The sequence below is a fragment of the Manacus candei genome, unplaced genomic scaffold (genome assembly GCF_025592945.1).
Source record: "Manacus candei isolate 608988 ecotype Guabito, Panama unplaced genomic scaffold, ASM2559294v1 h1tg000073l, whole genome shotgun sequence".
Taxonomy (NCBI): Eukaryota; Metazoa; Chordata; class Aves; order Passeriformes; family Pipridae; genus Manacus; species Manacus candei.
Window position 1 is genome coordinate 4171341 of NW_026138121.1, and position 20660 is coordinate 4192000.

Here is a 20660-nt window from a genome sequence, read left to right on the forward strand (position 1 = left end):
AAGACAAAAAGTCCTCATGAAGAGAAAGGACCTGTCAGCTGAAAACTCACCAAGAAACTCACCTAGGAAAAAAAAGAAGGAAACAATGAAATATTATCCCATACAATCTCTCCTCCTTTTCCTTGAGTTATTTTTAGAAAAGGAAGGTGGCAAAGTGAGTCCAAGCAAGTTAAACCAGGAAATGAGGTAAAACAGCAATATCATTTCAGCACAAAATCAAATAAGGTCACTTATCTGATAAATAAAAATAAGCTCCACCACGGTCTGCATCTCATCTAATGCTTGGTTTCACATGATCTAATAAGAACATTCTAAATATTCCTGAGGAGCCAGCCTCCTACAGGACAAGGAATGTTCTAATTCAGGATAAGCCAGCTGGCAGGCTGTGGGGCTGGCAGTGACAGCACACTCTGTGTGCTCATCTTCCAGGTGTCAAATTGTCCCCACAAACCCAGCAGGGATCACGTACCTCCTCTGGAAAAGCAGGCTGGATAAATTGGTAAGCACTGATGCAGAGCCAGACTGCTCTTCCTTGCTGCTTTTGTCAGAAGACCAACTGTTCCCATCCACGCCCACAGATTTGCGTAATTTCCTGATTTTTAAGAAAAGGACAATTAAATTTGTACAACACACATGACTTTCTGGTGCTTCTTAAAATATCTGAATGAGATTTGAACAGCTTTTTAGGTGCTATTTTTCTTAATTCATGCAGACTAAAGAAGCAAACAAGTTTTATTTGGATTAAGCAAATTTTATAATTTAATTTAATTATTAATTTATCTAATTTTGCTTTAATTTTATAATAATTTCTAGATAGTAATTTATAATATAATAACTTGTGCTTGCTAATTTATAGTAATAATTTACAAATTTATAAATATATTTACACTTTATTATCATATTCTAATTATAATGATTATTAATATTATAATATAAATAATGCAATACATTGCTTTATTTATTAATATATTAATACTATATTAATTTGGTAATATAGTAATATATTATATCTTATATAGTTCTAATTGATATAATTAATAGAATTATAATATTTCTAATTTATACTTAACATTGATATATTAAATTTGTAATTAATACATTATTTGTAATTTATAATAATTTATAGTTAATTTTATAATAATTTTCTAATAACTCTGTAATTCTAATTTATAATCATTTATTATTAATTTTATAATAATTTATTATTAATTTTACAATAATTTTCTAATGTTTTTATAATTTTAATTTAACTTCAATTTAATTTTATACTAATTTTATTGATACTTCTATAACCACTTTATCATTCATTTATTTAATTAAATTTTATTATTTAATATAAGGTTTTTTTGGATTAACAGAATATACCCCCAGGACATCACCAGGAAAGGTTCAACAGGCAAAACGTGGGGAAAACCTTTGCTGCAGCAATCCAGAGGAGCCAAAACTCAACCCACCTGCCCCCTGCTGTCCCCTGGCTGCGGTGCCACCCCCGGTCCCTCACCTGCGGCGCCGGCTCAGCCCGTTGCTCCCGGCAGGTCTGTTCACCTGCGTGGACACGATCTGGCAGTGAACCGTCCCCAGCAGCAGCATCAGGCACAGCGGGCCCATCACCTCGCTGGCACTCCCCGCGGGCACCAGGAGGTAGAGCAGCACCGCCACCACTGGGGAGGAGCAAACGGCCCCGGTCAGAGGAGCTTCGAGATCCCCTCCGACCCAAAGCAGCCTGGGATTCTACTCCAGGAAAAGCTGCTGACAGCAAAGCACCAGCACCGTGAGGCAGAAAGGGGTTTTAGGTTCCCCTAATGCAGGTAAAGATGAGCACCCTGTATTAGATCAAACCATACACCTGTGACCCAGCACGACCCAGTTCTTCTGTCTTAACTATTTACTTTTACCCTGCTTCATTTTGTAATTATTATTTAATTTCTGCAAATGCTGGTGCCACACGTCTTGAAATGTACATTAAGTAGGTTCCAGATATGATCCTTATGTTTTAACTTATTGACTACAAAATCCCTAAGGTTGGAAAAGCCCTTGGAGACCAGAGTCCAACTGTTCCCACAGCACTGCCAGGTCCACCCCTACCCCATGTCCCCAGTCCACACATTTTTTGGCATCACTTTCCTTGCAGAACAAGGATTATGGCATGGCCTGCTCCCACCCTCACCCTGCATAACATAGAGCACCAGGAGCCACGTAAAAATCCTCTGGGAAGTGACTTGTATCCACCACTGACTGAACAAGGGGAAAAACACAACTCTCACAATCCCCTTCCGCGTTAGCGACGTCCAGGGAATTTCAGGCTTGGCTTTGGCAAAGGTAGAGCCTGGAATTAAAGGGAAAACAATCCACCATTAATTGTGAATCACAAGAGTCCCCTCACTGATGAGTTCCCCTTTGGGCAGCCCAGTTTCAGGCACCTGCCTGAGCTCCAGAGCCCCAACAGGCACAGCTAAAGCAGCCTCTTGTCTGATCTCAGGGCACTGGCTCTGCCCCTTCCCTGCCCACCCAAACCTGCTCCCACCACCACCCACTTCTGCTGAACGCCCCCTGAACTCCTCCTGTCTCTGCTCTCAGGATTTCAACACCCCTTTTGCCCCAGGGCTCACAGGCAGGGGCACCCCTGGAAGCACAGGCAGGTTCTGCTTCCCCCGCCCTGCCCCGAGCCCCAGGATCATGGAATATCCTGAGCTGGGAGGGACGCACAGGGATCACCCAGTCCAGCTCCTGGCCCTGCACAGGACACCCCAAAATCCCACCCTGTCCCTCAGAGCATTGTCCAAACACTCCCGGAGCTCTGGCAGCCTTGGGGCTGTGCCCTCTGCCCTGGGGAGCCTGGTCAGCGCCCAACCACCCTCTGGGGGAAGAACCTTTTCCTGATCCCCAACCTAACCCTGCCCTGGCACAGCTCCAGCCGTCCCCTCGGTGCCCCAGAGCCGCGACTCCACACCGGGCCCCGCTCACCGCTGATCAGATCCACGTCGATGAGGTCGGGCTGGATGTGCCCCTTCTTCTTCGGCTTGTTCTTGAAGCCCTGCGGGGCGGGACACACGGCCGGCTCAGCGGCGAGGGGCCCGGCCCTTACCCACCCCCCGCCCCCGCCGCCGGTACCTTCATCTGTGTCTGCTCCACGGCCTTCTCCCATATCTGCTGGTCGTAGGCCCCAATCTGCGGGGAGAGGAGGCTGAGAGCACGGCCGGGCCCGCGCCCTCCCGCGCCGCGCCGCACTCACCTTCTTCTGGTACCATGAAATGGCATCGCGACAGGCCATGGGGGGCGGCGGGACCGGCCCCGGCCCGGGACCGACCCCCGGGACCGACCCCGGCCCCGTTACCCTGGAAACCAGCCGGCGCTCGACTCGCTCCGCCTGCCGCCCCCCCTCCCGCCCAAGCCCGCCCAGGCAGCGCCAGCCGAGCGCCGAGCGCCACCCCCACCAGCCCCCCCCCCCCCCATCCCTTTCCAATCCCGCGGAGGAAAAAGAAGCGCCCAGGCGGGTTTTTAAAGGACAAAATCAGACTTTTTGTTTATTAAAAAAATACTTTACAGGAAAAAAATTTCTATGCATTCCGCCGGACTATTTTACAAAGAAATAGCTTAACAGTTTGACACTGGTGTATACAGTCAGCTACCGACGGCGCGGGGGGGCCGCGGGGCCGCCCCCGCACACGCGCCAAGGGCAATAAATACAACTAAGGCCGCACAAAGCAAACAGTCGTCCAGGCAATTGTACACGTCCTCTGCAGGCAGAGACCTCGGATAAATTAAAACCACAGAAAAAAAAAAATAATCATCGTAGCTGCCAATCAAATCAAATGAAATCACCAAACAGCAATACAGGAGTCGGTATCTTTACATGTTGTACAGAGAAATCGGGAGGAGCTGGGGGTGGTTGTGTGAATGCTCGCAGCGCCCTGGACGCTGCTCAGAGCACGGGTCACATCCCTGGGCAGCACAAGAAGGTCCAGAACAGGCTCTGGGGGAGAGCAAACAATCCTTCTCCTCCTCTCCTGCCCCCGCAGCCAGCGCAGAGCTGCCAAGGCTCAGCACCCCTCGGGAACTGCAGCTCCAGAGTTTATCTGGATTCAGACCGATGAAGGGCTTGGGGAAAGCTCTGACACTTTGCCTCGTCCAGGGGAACTGAAGTGTAACCTGGCAGAGCACAGCCCAGCCCTTTTTCTGGATCTACACCTGTGAGAAGCGTTCCTTATAAATCCCCTGCGAACACCTCGTGTGTGTCCCCTCCTTCCTGGAAAGGACCATGTCAGGTGTCTGCACAAAATGACTTGGAGCTTGTCTAAGGAGAGAGGAAACTGAAGCCAGCCGGCATTTCAGCTTTAAATTGCACTTGCAATCCCTTTCTAGCACTGCCTTTAACCCTATAATGTTTTAATCCCCAGAACTTTTAAATAAAGTAGGGCCCAAGCTCAGTTGTATGTCTCAAAGCTGAGCCCTCTATGGACAGAGCACTTGGGCAGTGACAGTTGTCTCCAGCATAAAGCAGGAGCATTTTCTACCCATCACCTGACACATATCACAGAGCAGATCCTCATAAATGGAAAACTGAGGATTCACAGTAACAGACCAGCACATTCATATTTGGGAACTGTATCTATCTGGGTTCCACTGAGAACCAGAGAATCTAAATGGGTTGGAAGGGACTTTAAACTCCTCTTGTTCTACCCCCTGCCATGGGCAGGGACACCTCCCACTAGACCAGGTTGCTCCAACCTGGCCTTGGACACTTCCAGGGTTGTGGCATCCACAACCTCCCTGGGACACCTGTGCCAGTGTCTCACCACCCTCACAGTGAAGTTTTTTTTCCTAATAACTAACCTAAACTTCCCCTTTCAGTTTGTCCCCATTCCCCCTCATCCTGTCACTCAAGTTCCTGATGAAAAGTCCCTCTTTGTCTTCCCTGTAGGTCCCTTCAGATCCTGGAAGGAGCTGTGATGTCTCCATGCTCCTTCTCTTCTGCAGGCTGAGCAGCCCCAACTTTCTCAACCTGTCTTAGAACAACCCTTAATTATCTCATTAAGGAGGCTGCTCCAAGAAATCTTAGAGGAATTCAAATAGCAGCTATTTAACATGAGATATTCAGAAATATTTACTTCGCCCTACCCAGAGATTTGTTCTGCTCAATCAGTAAAGTGGCTTGAACTCGTTTCTTCATCTCTAAACAGCTGCAGCTCACTAAAATCAGTGTCCCACAGGTCTTGTTCTGGAAAACATTTGCACCTGTGCCATCAGGGCCTTGTTCTGACTCTGCTCTGCTGTTTTCAGTGCAACTGAAGCAATGGCTGGACAGTGACCAGCTTCCCAAGCAATCCCTGTTGTACTTCACATCCAGAGGTGAGGTGGAGTTTGAAAGTCTGTCAGTCTGGTTAAAGCACAACAGAGGTGAGCATGGATTTAGTAAGAGGTTCTCAAACAGCCCCTCTCTCCCTGAATCTTCCAAACATGCATCAGCAACATTCAGGTCGTCCAAAGATACCTTTTTTAATGTGCATTTTAATCTGACATTAGGCTTTAGGTTAGTAATTGAGCAGAGCACAGAGAGCAGGATGCTATTGGTCATGTCCCTCCACCCAAGAGGCAGTCAGAGCATTTTCCAGGTATTTCAGGCTGTTGTCACAGATTTCACTAAAGCTACAGTTTGGAAGGTAACATCAACCACTCTGGTCTTAACTCATTCCTTTGAAAACATGCTACTAGAATTTACAGTGGATTTCCAAATGGATTCCCTCTTCACTCTGTTTCAATTTCCCCAATAAAAGAGACAAGTGGGTCAACGGGGCCTCAATCTGTTTATTCTGCCTTTGAAGTTAAGCTTGTGGTCTCTGCAGGTTTGTCAGTTCCTGAGTGATCAGTGCTGGCTGCCAGGGAAGGGCCACCTCAGGATGTGCCTGCACTGCCAGGGCCGAGGAGCAGCACGGGAAGGGTGGAACGGGCACTTGGAAGACTCGCAGACTTGGTCAAAAGGAAAGAACAACCCTTGGGAAATACAACCTCTGAATGTGAAGGGTGAACTGAAAGCGCTATTGCCTGTGAGGAATTTTACTTTGCACAACCCTTAAAGCTATGAAATTCCTCTCAACATAAAAAGTGGAAAAAAACCCACCAGAGAAGTGACGGCTCGTTTCGGAACCGCGCTGAGTCATCTAGAATTTCTGCTAAGATTAAATTACACCCCTGCATGAATCACATTACTTCTCATCATAAAAGCTTTCCATTCTAACACCTTATTTACACAGATTACTAAACGAGTCACTACCACTTCAATCTGTAAATTAGTTTTAAAATTGAAATATTTCCTAGTCCTCATTTTTGTACCGAAGACAATACATACATACACATAAGGAGTAATACAGGTTCTAACTAATCACTGCAGTATCTTCTGAGGATTATTTCTCTATCAGTTTAAAATAGTGACCTCTACACTGAGGTGCTAATATGTATATAAAAGCCTACACAAACAATATTGCACAAAGTAAGATTTATAATAGAGTAACATATTTTAGAGACCCTTATAAAGAGAAGAGTAATAATTGATATTAAAAAGATGCATCCAGAACTAACACAGCATCTTTGCTTTTGTCTAGTCTAACATAGTGTTTCAAATCTTTCCTACCCAGTGAGGATTAGAACAAATAAAGTTATCTGGAGACAGCTTAAGTTGCACCAAAACCCAACTTGTACTCTAGATGTGGGGGAAGGGGGAGGGAGAGGGAAAAGGGACAGGACTTTTCCTTTTGATGACTGGAAAGGGCAGTAATAAATGGGGTGAGTGAAAGTCAAATACAGATTACACGTCAACATCCAGAAATATTGAAAGATTGTTTAAAAGCTGTTGATAGCTGACACTCTACACATTGAGCACGTGCCACTGATTTTTCCACAGTAACTGGGTGCCCAGGAGCTACACATGGAAAAAGCAGTCCAATGCCATAATACTTTTTATTTGTGAAATACTAATACAGAACTTACACAGTAAGGCTGTCCTTATTCTAGGAAGTCAGGTATCAACTCAATGCTTATTATATTAAGTGCATCAGTACAAGGGAAAGTGTGGATCCATTGGACACGTTACGACCCGATCAAAACAAGCTGCCAAGTTGGTTAAGTATTTTAAAGCCTTAAAGTGCTCAAAGATAGCAGTTTCCTCCACAAGACTATCAATAGGTTCTCTAATTTTGACACTAGTATTTACCACGTTCAGGGAAGATGTATTTTGGAAGCAAAAACCCTCACACCAAACAACATAAGCAGTGCTATGAGAAGTGTTAGGTCAGTAAGTCATTGCATTTCAACAGGATCAGACACTTGCTTCAGTTCACTTTACAGGTCACCCTTGTAGGAACTGTGAGAAACATCAATTTCTATAGCTTGTATATAAACCAACATGTCAAGAACAGACATACCAAAAATTCCACAAATCATCAAAAGTGCTGTGCTTTCTCTATTTTTTCTTTTTCTTTTTTTTTTTTTTTTTTTACCTTTTTTTTAAGCAATTAAAATGGAGATGGAGAAGTCACTTTGCAAGTCTTCTACAAAAGCATCACTTTCTGGTGAAGATTAGAGATAAAGTAAAAGTAGGGAAATAACACTGACCAATGGAGTTCAACCATTTCATGTTCCTGGAGGAATTTCAATCTGACTTTGAGAAGATATTCAACATCTCTTTACTTAAACAGAAAGAAGTGGTAGACCACTGTTACAGGTTGTACTAAGGGGTTAAAATACAACTTGAATTTTGCATAATCTGTGTAAAAAAGATATGCTTGACATTTTGGAATGTCACCTTTCTTTATAGAATTATAGGCAAGATTTCTCCAATAAAACATAAGCCAGTTATAAAACTATAACTTCACATCAAAATTTTAAAAAGTTGTTAAAAAAACATTTGATTATATACATATCACACAGAAGAGCCTGCATGATCCTGTGGATTGTGTTGCTGATCAGACTCTATTTTAAAACCTGGAAGGGGCTGGGCCACCTGATCTGGTTGCACAAGTCCTGATATTGAAGAAACAGAGGAGGAGAGCACCCCTGGGGTAAGCTGAACTTCTATACCTGGGTCTTCAGACTCTATTTTTACACTCACACCTTGGGGTTCACCTTCTGCCTCTGTCTTTCCAGGAATATTACTGTTGAGGCTTGAATTGCTGTCTGCATTTGGAGAATTCTCCCCCACCACGGGGTGATACTGTTTAAGTCTGATGTGCCAGGCTAAGCTGCAGACTGCTGACACTGTTTTGAACTGATGAATGACATTTCTAGGGATGAAGTAGATGTCATTGTCACACAACTGAATTCTAGCATAGCGAATGCCTTCCCGTCTCATTTGGTTTAGTTTGGCTTCGTCCACCCATTGAACACACTGGGAGAAGGAGAGATGGGAAAGTTAGTGGTAGACTCTTCAAACAGTTCAATTATCTTCCTATTTTCAACTTAATTCATGTCTAAATCAGAATGTTCCTGTTTCGTGGGTAAAAATTCAAATTTAACTGAGGATTGGATGTTTAAAGTGCAACTTAGCCAACGTGCACATCTCGGGAGAGGAGAATGAAGTGAAGAGGATTCTCTAGTTACAGTTGAAAACAGTAGGTGTGACATGGGCTGCATTGTTTGGGCTGACAGGACTGAGCTGAGATGTCTCCACCTCTTAAGACAACATCAGACATTAGAAAAAGCAGGAACAGGCACACATGACTTCTTAATCAACACACTGTTTCTACAGCACATACTGTGACTCACAGCATAAATCCCAGCTGGGAGGAAAGGAAAAGAAAAAGGTCCCGTCCAACTGAACTATTCTATCCTGAAACACAAGGAAATTGCCCAAGAGAGTGAGAACTGGGGATACCAAAGAGCTGGCTATAGAGAGAACCTGAGATCTGCCAGAAACTACTCCCAGAACACTAAGAATGAGCTGCCACGAGGGAAGATCCAATACCTGTGACACTGGAGGTTCATGGAGGTCCAGCTGAAGTCTCTGCACAACATCAGTGAAGTCTTCAGCATGAAAGCAAACCACATCTTTGGTTATACGAGGCTGGTCACTCCTAGAAAAGATGAGAATTCCAGGAATTTTTAGAGAATTTGAATTACAGCTCTTTCCAGCAGAAAGTTTCACTGAACCAACAACTTTCTACACTGTGCACAAAGTCTCATCACTTCTCAAGACATGTATTTTGAAAAAGGGGTATAATTCACAGATTTCTCTTTTTTTCCCCACTTCTTTCTTGCTGCCTTCACACCAGACATGATGTTTTCAGGGACAATATACCAAAATGATCAAGAACTAGGTTCAAAATGCCACTACTAAAGTTCTCTGTGTTCTAGGAACCACAATTTGCCTCAATCCTTCCATTTTATAATTGGACAGAATAATTCTGCATTAAAGGAAAAATGTAAAATAACCAAGTAACTCTGCAGCTGAAGCAACAAGGAGCTGGATTTTATTCAGCAGCTGTGAACCAGAGTGAAGGAAGTCCTGGCACCTTTTATTCATACAAAAATCTAATGGTACTGCTAATGATTCAATCCAATTCCCACTGTAATTTCTAGCAATTACAGTGATGCAAGTCTAGTTTCTCTGCAAGGTCACCAGCAATATCCTGGGTACACGACCTGAGAAGGCACTGCAGCTGTGACATTAATTACACTGAGTTCTTAGATTACTGTTACAGAAGCTGGAATTAATACACCTGCTCAGGAAATGAACTATCAGGGATGATGGTCCAGGCATGGTATTTTAAGGCTTTTATATATCACTAAAATATTCTGCAAACTGCTGTTGCAATCTTTTAATGCCTCAAGAGGGGAAAATAGCAGGTATACAGCTTGTGGTTTTCAGCGCTAGGCAGCTTTTATCTTATTAGATAAAATCAGATTTCTGATTAGGTTTGTTTTCCAAGGAATTATTTTATTTTTTTTTTAAGAGAAGGTGTAGAACAGCTGCATTCCAGCAGCACTTACCATTCCCCAAACTGCACAGCCTTCAGGACCCCGACAGCAGCCGTGCTCTGCCAGTCAAAGCCTTGCCCCACGTGGTCGGCGTGAGCTCTCGTCCTGTCCTCAAACAGGACCTCGCGGGGCTCGCTGGTCCGAGGTAGGTACTGCAGGTTCTTTATCTCGTTCATCGACCTAGAATGTCATAGAAACACACACTGAAAAACGTTTCAGGCTACTCAGAAGTAAATATTTGTGTTAATGTAATCTGAAATGCGTGCTGGAGGCTTGAAAAGAACAAAGCGCTTCCCTCCGATTTCTTCTCGGTTTTGTTTTGACCTTTTGCTGAATAAAAACAGCAAAGTACAATTCAGGTTATGAGATCAAACTTCATAAAACAAATCCAATCACTCACGCTGGAAGAGCTCCTCCAGGAATTGAATAGTATGCAAAATAGAGCTATCTTAATAGAACCTGAACTTCAATGAGTTGGGAGTACATCAAAAAATCCTCCCTGAAATGACAATTAAAATATGCTTACAAGTCTCCTGAAATTTGTTCTCTTTCTGAGAAACATGTAAGTACACCCCAATATTTCCTGAGCAGGCAGACAGTACTACAAGTGCTTTAGCACTAACATTAAAATGCAGCACGAGCAGTGTAAGGATCTCTGCTGTTTTAGAGCTGCCCTCACCACAGAAATAAGATGAATAAAATAAGCCTCCTGAAGGATAATGAAAGAGGTTTTTAATCTTAAGAAAGCACTGATCTAGGACATAAAAGTGGTGAAAGAAGATAACCATCACAAGCAACATTTGTTTTATCAGCTGAGCCGATTTGAAACAAAAACGAAAGTGACTCTTAAATCCGAATTAGTCATCTGAAGAACCATTTACACATGAAGTACTTTGCTCTTGTTCTCAAATCTAACACAGACACAACTGCAATGGTTTTCCTCTCTCACTCGAGGCAAGCCAAGCCTTACCGGCGCCGTTTGAAGGGCGATTTTGGCATATCAGCTGTGGGGATCATCTGCTCTCCTGGCCTCACCCACATGATGGGCCCGTCATCGCTCTGGGACCGGCACTGGAGTCGGAGACTGGAAAGAGTCCCCCAGGGCAGAGTCATCTGAAAAGAAAAGAGAAACAAAACAACCCACAAAACACACATAACACAAAACACTGGGTGAGATAGAAAAATTAAATGACGCCTTTGGTAAAACTGGTTCGAATTTGCTGTCAAAAAACTGCATAGAAACGAAATAAGTTTGAGAGGTAAAATATAGTCTGAGCTAACTTTATCAAATTCAGTTGTCAGGGAAGCACAGAATTATGTAGTGCATATATATGATAAACTATAGTTTTTAATTATTTACACAATTGTAGCTACCTTATTCCATACCTCTCAACTGGACACAGGAAAGAATGAACCTCAGTAGCCCAAACAAGCACATCAATAAAGAAAACACCTTTTGGTTTCTAATTACTTTGAAATATGTGAAACCTAGTAATTGCTTAAATATCTGCAGTGCTCTGAACAAACCACAAGTTGCTGCTTACTCTAAGAAATGGAGATTCTTCCAACATATCTAGAAATTCTGGGAAGTAGTCCCCCACTTCTTCATCCACTGCTCCGACCAGGCTGATCTGCCGCATGGGTCCTGCTCTGTAGGTGCCACAGCAGTACGTCCGATTGACCTGGGGGCCCAGAGAGGAAACACAACACCACCACAGCTTTAGTTCTGCTGCAGGAGAGTCACACTAACACAACACACTGGGCCACAGCTGGACTCCTCTACCTCTATTTCAGTAGCTGTGCCCTTGGGAATAGGCACGGGGATTGTTTAGAACACATGCCCACAGGGCATCCCAAGAGAAACAACTCCTGCCTGCACTCCTGACAGGAAATCCTTCTCCAGTTTGAATAACAGCAAGTGAGTATTTGACTAATTCAGGAACAATTCAACACTTCCAGGCTGACTTGAGCAAACAACCACACAAGGTTTCCTTGTGACTCAGTCTTTCACCAGCAGGCTCCAGCTCTCCACTACTTTGTACAGCTGACTGTTGTTTCTACATTTCAAACCGGATGCCCCTGGAATACACACACTCTTCATTCCAGTCTTGTCCCAGAGGTCCTTGCCCTGGGACTGCTGTGAAAAATCTGTGTCCCTCATGCAGGGGCCCTGGTCATGTTGTTATAATGTATACACAAAACTGGACAAGAAACTGAGGAAACAAGAGGTTTAGCCAGAAACCCAGTGCTCATGAACAACTTCAGGATAACCATCAGCAGTAGAACCTGCTGCCAGTGCTGTGGCCAGAAATGCTTTAATCTCACTTACAGCCCTTGGACATCCTCTGGAGCACAGACTGTCCCACTTTCCAAGGGCATCTGGAAATTTTTCTTACCAATTTCCTGTTCCTGGAGGAGAACCCCTGGCAAGGCCCCAGTGCTCTCCAGCCTCATCCTATGGACTGCAGCTGTAAATCTCACATGGCCACAGAGCAGGTTCCATGTAGGTACCACAGGTATTTGATGTTATAGAGTAGAAATGTTGCCATAATTAGTCTGTTTTGCACACTCAGTTGTGTTTGAGCCCCAGCCTTCCCTCTGTGTTCGAGTGCTTCCCATGGTGAAAAACTCCAGCTGTTCTCTATGGCTGAGTGGTGGGACAGAGGATTACTGCTAAATTGGCAATTTTAGTCATGTTCAGAACGGGTGATGCCTTTTATTACTAACTCCATTTATAGATATGTGGATGCAGCAGCTTAGTTTGAAGTTTAGTTTCAGTTTTGCATGTTTAATCAACAAACCAGATGTTATTAAATTACTCCATGAGGTTGCTAAAGGTAAATTAGGAGAGACTAATTAGGGAAAAATAGAGTTACTGCTGCAATTTTATTTTCTAACAGCAGCCATAGACATTTAGCTTCTTAATTATAGGAGTTTAGCTCACTCTACTCACTGAATGCAGTTCAGAGCAGGAGCACTGGAACACCACAGCAATATTCCAGTTCTGTGCACCTACCAGGGAACTAAGGACTGAAATGTTGTGGTCCTTAAGTCAGCAAAGTTTAACTGCCTGGCACTATTTCTGTGACCACTTCCAGATGAGATCTGCTCTACTGAAACCACCTGTTGAGAGTCACAAGTATTTCACAGGTGTTTGTCACAAGTTAAAATGAATTATGATTCCATATGCAGTTTTTCCTTGTAATGTTTTCAAAGGAAATGAAAAACCAGAAGCTTTAAGTTTGGAGGGGGTTTTTTTAATGCACTGGAACACAATGGAAAAAAAAAACCAAAAGAATTCAAGAGTTATAAAGGGGACAGTAGAAATACTTCAGGGAAATACTGGATTTTAATGTTTTGGTAGTTTTTAATAGAAATGAAATACATTTACTGGAGAATTAAAACCAGAATTACTGTTGTGTAAGGACCATGGGGCCACTAAGACCACTGTGCCCTTTCAAATGGCACACTACCCTGGGTATCCCCTGCTCCACACACTCCACACTGACAGTGAGTTACAGGCATGTTTAAATTTAGCTCTTCAGTGCTCAGGGAGACATTTTCTTGCAGCTGCATGATGTGCCTATCAGTGTTCCCCACACTTGGGTGAGAACAGGAACAGACAGCACCAGTGTTTCCTGTCCAAATCACAAAGCTGGTATTTATTTGCATGTCCCTGAGCCACCCCAGCCCCTGCCCTGCCTCTCCAAGGGTTAAGTGAGCAGCAAAACCCCAAAGGGTGAGAAGAGGACACACAGATGAGGCATCAGCTGGAGACAAGCGAGGTTAAGTCTCAGAAGTTTCTCTCCAGTTGTAAGAAAAGCACGAATGAGTTGACAGTGCCAATATTTCAACATGCCAAGTCAGCTATAAAACCAACCACACAAACACTTGGCTGCAAGGAAGAAAGCAAGAGCACAAGGGGGTTACTACTGACAACAGAGGGCCAGGACAGTGACATGCCAGCACAGCAAGGGTGACATGTCTAACTACAGTGTGACATACTGCAGCCAGACCACTGGGCAGTGGTTATGTGGCTCCAGTGACAAACTACCTGAAGTTTGCAGTACAGATGCACAATTTCTCCACTTCACACTTTGGTAGCTTCTGCTAAAAAAAGGAACTGCCATTCCAGAATAAGAGAAGCTCACGTGGGGGAGACAACCAAACTGTGATGTGGTTCATTAACCAAAGCTGGCAGGAACAGAAGAACTTTTTCTGACAGCTGGAGTAGGAAAAATTCTCCAGTTATCACCTGCTGGCTGCTTCTCCCCAGAAGGAACAACAGCTTATGCAAAACCTACTTCCCCAGCTCTTTCCTGGCCTCTTCCCAGAACCCCCACTCCTCTGTGACAGTCTAACTCTCCTTTGGATCAGAGAAAGAATCCAACAGGCAGCTGATCAGTTTTTTCTTGGGGTTAAAAAAGTAGAAGTCTAAATATATTCCAATTCACTGAGTTGAACTAGAAGCAGTTGTACTGAAGCAAGTGATAAGGAAAATGAGAACTCATTCTAGCTGCACTGCTAAGAGCTTCCAAATTAAATTGTGCCCTTATGTGAAGAAAGCTTACAAGGTACTGCTCAGTGATTTGAGTCTTTAAAGCTTGTAGCCCAAGTGAACAGCTCCAAACTAAAGCTCAGCTTCAGTACTAAAGTAGTAGAACCAATGGGAGCCAATGCAAGCAAAAAATCCAGAAGACATTTAAGCGTAATTATTTTAAGATTCTGAAACCAAACATTTATGCTCCAAGCACATACTGGAGTGCTTGTTATAAACTCACTGCCCTGAGAACAAAGGAATTCCCCTGGCAAGGCAGTTAATTATCACCAGACTTTTATCAGTTCTTCCAGATTAAAGTCCTTATTTTGAACTGGAGACACTTCCTACTAAAATTCAGTTTCTCTGAAAAGGTACATAGAACAGCTTAATGCTGCATAAGCCAAAGGTCACATTAACTTGTAGTTTACAGATCAAATCTTTATTTCTTGAGACTGAGTCTGCAGGACTCAAAACTACCTAATGCTCAAAATCCCCTCACCACAGGATGGGTCAGTGCAGCAAACAAGAAGAAGAAACACAGAATGGAGGTGACTTCATTATCTTCAATTAAAAATAATCAGTGTTACAGCACACAACAGTGTAACATGCTTAATCTGCAAAAGCATAACTACAAAGTGCTTTTGTGCTGTACAGTTTTTATACAGAAGGGTCAAAAGTGAAGCCTGGCCAGTCTGTTCTCTGGAACAGCAGCAGCAGCACAACAGGCAGGCTGATCCCCCCAGCTCTCTCAAGCAGGGCACTGCGGCCTTCTCCATTTCCAGAGAAGCCAGCCTGCAAAACTTGGGTGAACCCACCACCAGTTTAAATGCTTCCTTAAACTTAAGCACCACGTGTATTCCCTGCAGAGCCCCTTTTCGGGTGCCTGTGACAGCTCCTGTGCTGTTTGCTCAGAGTGAAGGACAATAACATACTTCAGCCAGAGAGGATTAACCAGGTCATGCTGGAGCTGGGTTTAGAGAAGTGGTTTAGACCAACTGAACCTTATGTCATGACTCAATCTTAATCAAGTTTAGACAGTACTTAAAATAGAATTAATTGAAGCACCAGCGCAGATTATAACCCAACAAAGCCTCTTATTTATTACCATACATTCCTCACGTGTATTTATAGTACCAGCATTCATGTTCACAGGACATTCACCGAGGAAAAATGCAATTGTTAAATATCCCAGTGGCTCTGTTAAGCCATTTTAGTGGTCACCACATGCACTTGAGTTAGAATGCAACCATGACACCAAATAACACAGACATATCACTGATCCTGAAGACTTTAAAGCCCAGCCTGGGGACAGGTTTCACATCTGCAGCACCCAGATGCACACGTGCTCCTGCCCATAGCAGAGATTGGTTTTGGGGTACTCTGCACTCTGACAGCTCTGTCAGCACCAAGAGTTACTTAGAACAAGAAACAGAGGCTGGTTAAAACAAGTGCAGCAGCAGCTATTTGTTGTCAAACAAATTCATAAGCCAAATGTCAGAATGATTCATTTAATGGTATTCAAAGACTCCACAGTGACCATGCAGGAATTTTCTGTAAAGCAGTAGTTGTTTTTCCAATGCCAATCTTGCTTATAAACATTTGGTAAACCCTGGAGAGATCCAAACAGCCCATTCACAAGCATTAACATTTCAAAATCTGTTGCTAAAGGTCTATTCCTATAGTAGGGAAGTGCACTCCACTACAGAGTTTCAGATTTATCCTTCCAGCAGGTGAACCAGTAAATGTAATTAATGTCTTGAATAAAGAGTTTAAGAGTAATCAGCAGTTTGAATCCGTTCTCAGACTAAACAGAAAGCAGCTTTATTCCATCTAAAATAAATTTATCTAAATTCTAATCTTGTTGTACGCTCATAGATATTTCTGAGTTTGATCACAAGATTAAAATCCAACGAGTTTTCACACAGGAATCTTGAAATTAGCTTAGTTTTTACTGTTGCATCCATTTAAGTTACATGGAGATACAGTTTCAGAATCTAAGCTAGTTTAAGCCTACTATGGAAACCAGGGTAATACATAAAATGAAAGTCCAAGGGAATTAAAAAGATACTCTAACCACTTCCAAGTTAGGAAGTCTAGACACCCAAAATCAGCTGCTGATAGAATTAAGATGTTTAAAAAAAAAAATTGTGAATGATATACTGAAACCTGAGAAGTAATGTTATTGCAAAAAATATAAATAATAAAAAAACTCAACCCAGATCTATTGAATAAAAACCAAGTGTTAGCATTTGCAGTCTTTGCAACTCTCGATACAGACTTGGTTGTTGTTTTGAACAATCTCAGCGTTTTCCCACGTTTAGAAGAAAGAGATGATCAGTGCAGATCTTTCCTCAGGTCACAGATAGCAGTGTCTGAGGTGTGAATCATCAACTACCAGTGAGCTTTTAAGCAGAAACAGGAATAAACATCACAGTGCACACGTCTTTTTCATCTGCTTAGAACACGAATTTGTGACTCACATATTTTAAGCCAGCCCTGCTCTGGATTAATGAGATTAATCAAATCTAGGTGCTGTGTAACTTTTATGCCTGTAAACAGTTCTTACCTGAGAATGAAAATTTGAAATTGTTGTTGTTTCAATGTCCTTCTTGCCCAAAATTTCCATTTTCACTGGAGTGTTAGGAAAGTTAAAAGCAAAGTAATCCAGGAAGTCTGGTAAATAAGCAGCTGCTCCGTGGACTATGGCTAAGGCATAGTAAGCTGCATTTTTATCATTTTCACTGAACGACAACGCAAGAAACTCTTCTGCAAATCTCTCCATCTCCACTGGAGACAAAAATGAGAGTTCATCCATGTAGGCATGCAGGACCAGAGCCCCTCCATTGGACTGGTGTTCCTCGTGAATGAAGTTACTAAATTTAGTGCCAGTCTTCAGGAAGCTGCTGCGAACAGAGTGCTCCTGGTGTGTCACAAACGGTGTTTGTACTCCCTGGGGTATCCGATACTCCTGCATCCCCAAATTCAGTCTGCAGAGCTGCTCATCCTTCAGGTACCTGAAGGATTCCTTGTTCATTTCCAAGCTGTCACACTGGCCTTGAGACAGAGTCTCTTTGTCGATGCGGGTGAGCCCAGCGCACACGGTCTGCACCTCTTTGTTGTACATCTTCAGGCGTTTCCCCCTCACGTCTTCCCGGTGTTTCTTTTTCTTTTTTTTCTTTATCTTCTTCATAATAAGACTGTCAGCTCGCTGGGTTTTGCCATTTTCGTCTGGAGTTTCTGGCAGCAACAATAAAGAGAAGATCAGAGTTCTGCAGCTGCAGCATATCCACCCCAAAAGAATCCAGCCCCCTCACTTGATCTGACCAGTAGTAATACTTTTGACTTAGACAACCAAAAATGCAGTATTTCTAGTACTACATAAATAAAGACTCAAGTTTATTATTTTAGAAATATTTCCATTTTTAACAGATTTATTAGAATGCCTTTAAAAGGAGTCTGTATTTCAGGACATCTATAATTAAGTACATTAATAACTTCTGACATTTAAGGCAGCGCCATGCAGGGGAAGAGGACAAACAACATGTGTAACATTTAGACATCAAGACTTTCATTACAGAACATTTCCCTGATTTTGGACACGTGATATAGAAGCAAAACAGCACAGTTGAAGAGGTACAAGTGTTACTGATATTTAGGAGGTAAAAATATTTAAATCCTAGGCTGTTGATCTTTTGAATTAAAGGACCCAGATCATCACATCCACAGTTTCAGCTATCTGCTGCTAGTCTTATAGTTAACTACTCGGTTAATGCAGAGAGAGAAATTAAGAGGCTGTTTTGGGGGTTTCTTTAAGGTTGATCACCCTGTAAAAGCCTGAGAGGTAAAATGTAAAGAAGTAGCTCTGTTAGGCAAAATGTAATAGTTTAAGCCACTTATCTTTCAAGAATAAAAACTAGTTTAAATGACATTTAGCAAGTGACAAAGGTAGTTAGAAAACCTGATGCTTCAGTTGTTAAAAACTCAATTCCCAAGACAAGATTTTAATGTGCCCGAATCAAAGAACTATTTCATCCAACAATGCCCATAAATCTCTGTTACCAGGATAGCCATGGGAATCAGAACAACCTGCTGCTGAAGGCAAAACCCAACCAGAAGGTGCAGTAGCTAAAGTTGCAGTTTTCCCCTCAGCACAGGGCTTTTAGTTAACAAAAATTCCCTTTCCTGGGCTGCAAATTGGTATCCTTCTCTTGTAACACTTGAAGTTACAAGGAAAAAAATATGTTACACTGCTCTATGAGAAAGGGGGTCATGATAAATACACAGAGCTCTGAGTTCTTTAGTGTAGCCCCAGTGATTAACCAGATCATTACTGGTTTGGTCTCCAGAGCTCGTTACTGGGGATGGGTGACCTTCCTAACAGCCTGGTGGAACAGCAGAATTACTCACGAGCAAAGAAAGAGTCGATTGCTTAACACTCACTCCATACAATAGTCTTAGGACCTGAAATACAAGTTTTCACAGTGCTGCTGTAGCCTTTACAAACGGCAAAGGCCCTGATTTTTTTTTCTATTCCAGCCAGGGAAACCAGGAAGAGCAGGGTGGTATCACTTGTTTTGGGAAGTCAACCAAAACGGTTCTTGGAATGAGGTTTTCTGCAAGACTGGGAAGTGAAGTGCACGAGCTTGCTCAATGCTGAGCTCTCGAGTACAGGCACTGCTTCTCTCACTGCAACGAGCACACAAGTCACACACAGGATCTTTGTTCTGGTGGGATCAGAGATTCCAAGCTGGAACTAAACAAGAATTTTATGCCACTGAGCTGTTGGTAATATTTCCCTATAGATGTTTCTAAGAATTTTTGGTTGTAAAAGGTATCTTATTTTAAGCATTTCTGATTTTAGGTATCGCTTGAAAAGCCCACACATGTGGTAGTTTTAATTCAGAGTATCTGCCTGTTTGAAGCTATTCCCTAACAGCAGACAGACACTGAGGAATCTTTGCATTTGGGAGCTTCCAGTGGTCTGTCTTCAGGATAAAAGCTGCCCTGGCTGCTGCTGGATCCACTGAACACAGCAGAGTCCCACTACCACAGTGAGAAACCACTGTATTAAGTGAAGCTAAACACTGACATTATGGGGAACATAACGTCTGACAATCTTGAGGGAAATATAGTTTTAATTATTCCTTTAAATAAACAGAAAGCCTACAATACCTCAAACATAAAAAAAGCTATGGCCAGGTCACTAAACTATGGGCTCAGCAGCAAGGCCAAGTGACAGCAGTGCCAATAACTCAGCTACTCCAAAATGATTAGACACCATATAACTGAGCACACCAGCTCCACTATTAAACAGCAAAAACAGGGGGGGTGTTCATTGTCACCTGAGGCCACAGATAACCACAGTACAGTCAGTGTAATAGGTAGTTTAATTAGATTATACATCAAAATAAAAACTGATAGTCAGGGAAAGAAATCCAGCCCCTTCCTGAAAACCACAACACATGCAGCTGAGGGCAGGCAGTGAAGAGCTTCAGATTAGCAAACAGCTTTCCTTTGCAAATCTGGAATTTTGATGCTCATTTTCACACTCTTTAAGCCCTCATTAAAAGAGGCCTTATTTAATTCTGGGTTAGAACTGACACAGTGACACTCCAGCCTACAAGGACACACTGCTTCAAACTCTAGCCTGATAAATATTGATAACACTGCAGAAGTTTACAATCCAGTAGCTTTTACAGTCATTATTCAAGTACAGTGGAGTAGAAGCATTAACCAGCAGAGAAAAAGTCTCTCCTAGTAACAGTTTTGACCATTCTTAAGACAGTCCTATCCAGAATTTACACTACAGACCTGACTCCTGTAAGCACGTGGATCTTTGGTTTCTTTGGCACAAAACCTTCACATACTCTCCAAAAACATAATTCACAACACAGTATTTTCATTACAGCAGCTTTTGCAGTTACTTTTTATCTACGTTGCTCTCACTAAGAGGCTTTTACTACAATAAATTTGCGAGCAGAAACAGAAGAGTCATTCTGTGCTGTTAAAAAAAACCCAAAACACAAACCAACAAAACAAACAAAAACATACACACCACGCACCAAAATCCAGAGATATTTTGGCCTTTCTATTAGAGAAGTCACAGATTTGTTAGGATTAGAAGGGATCTCTGGAGATCATCCAGACCAAG

The 20660-nt window shown here is 42.8% G+C and overlaps 1 protein-coding gene across 4 annotated transcripts in view; it reads right to left on the bottom strand.

Moving 5' to 3' along the window:
- The window catches only part of LOC127480419 (protein PHTF1-like), a 29766-nt gene that overhangs the window by 8660 nt on the left and 446 nt on the right, over positions 1 to 20660 (bottom strand). Inside the window, exons 2-11 of one of the 4 annotated variants that reach the window (XM_051808555.1) lie at positions 17076 to 17746; positions 11514 to 11651; positions 10940 to 11082; positions 9982 to 10149; positions 8957 to 9065; positions 3112 to 3168; positions 2965 to 3034; positions 2168 to 2326; positions 1502 to 1661; positions 470 to 592 (exon numbers count right to left, since the gene is read on the bottom strand). In XM_051808555.1, the coding sequence (XP_051664515.1) occupies positions 470 to 592; positions 1502 to 1661; positions 2168 to 2326; positions 2965 to 3034; positions 3112 to 3168; positions 8957 to 9065; positions 9982 to 10149; positions 10940 to 11082; positions 11514 to 11651; positions 17076 to 17746 (1798 nt within the window). Of the gene's footprint in view, positions 1 to 469; positions 593 to 1501; positions 1662 to 2167; positions 2327 to 2964; positions 3035 to 3111; positions 3169 to 3232; positions 3381 to 8956; positions 9066 to 9981; positions 10150 to 10939; positions 11083 to 11513; positions 11652 to 17075; positions 17747 to 20660 lie in introns of those variants that run through there. The other 3 variants (XM_051808553.1, XM_051808554.1, XM_051808552.1) reach the window with 3 other exon arrangements.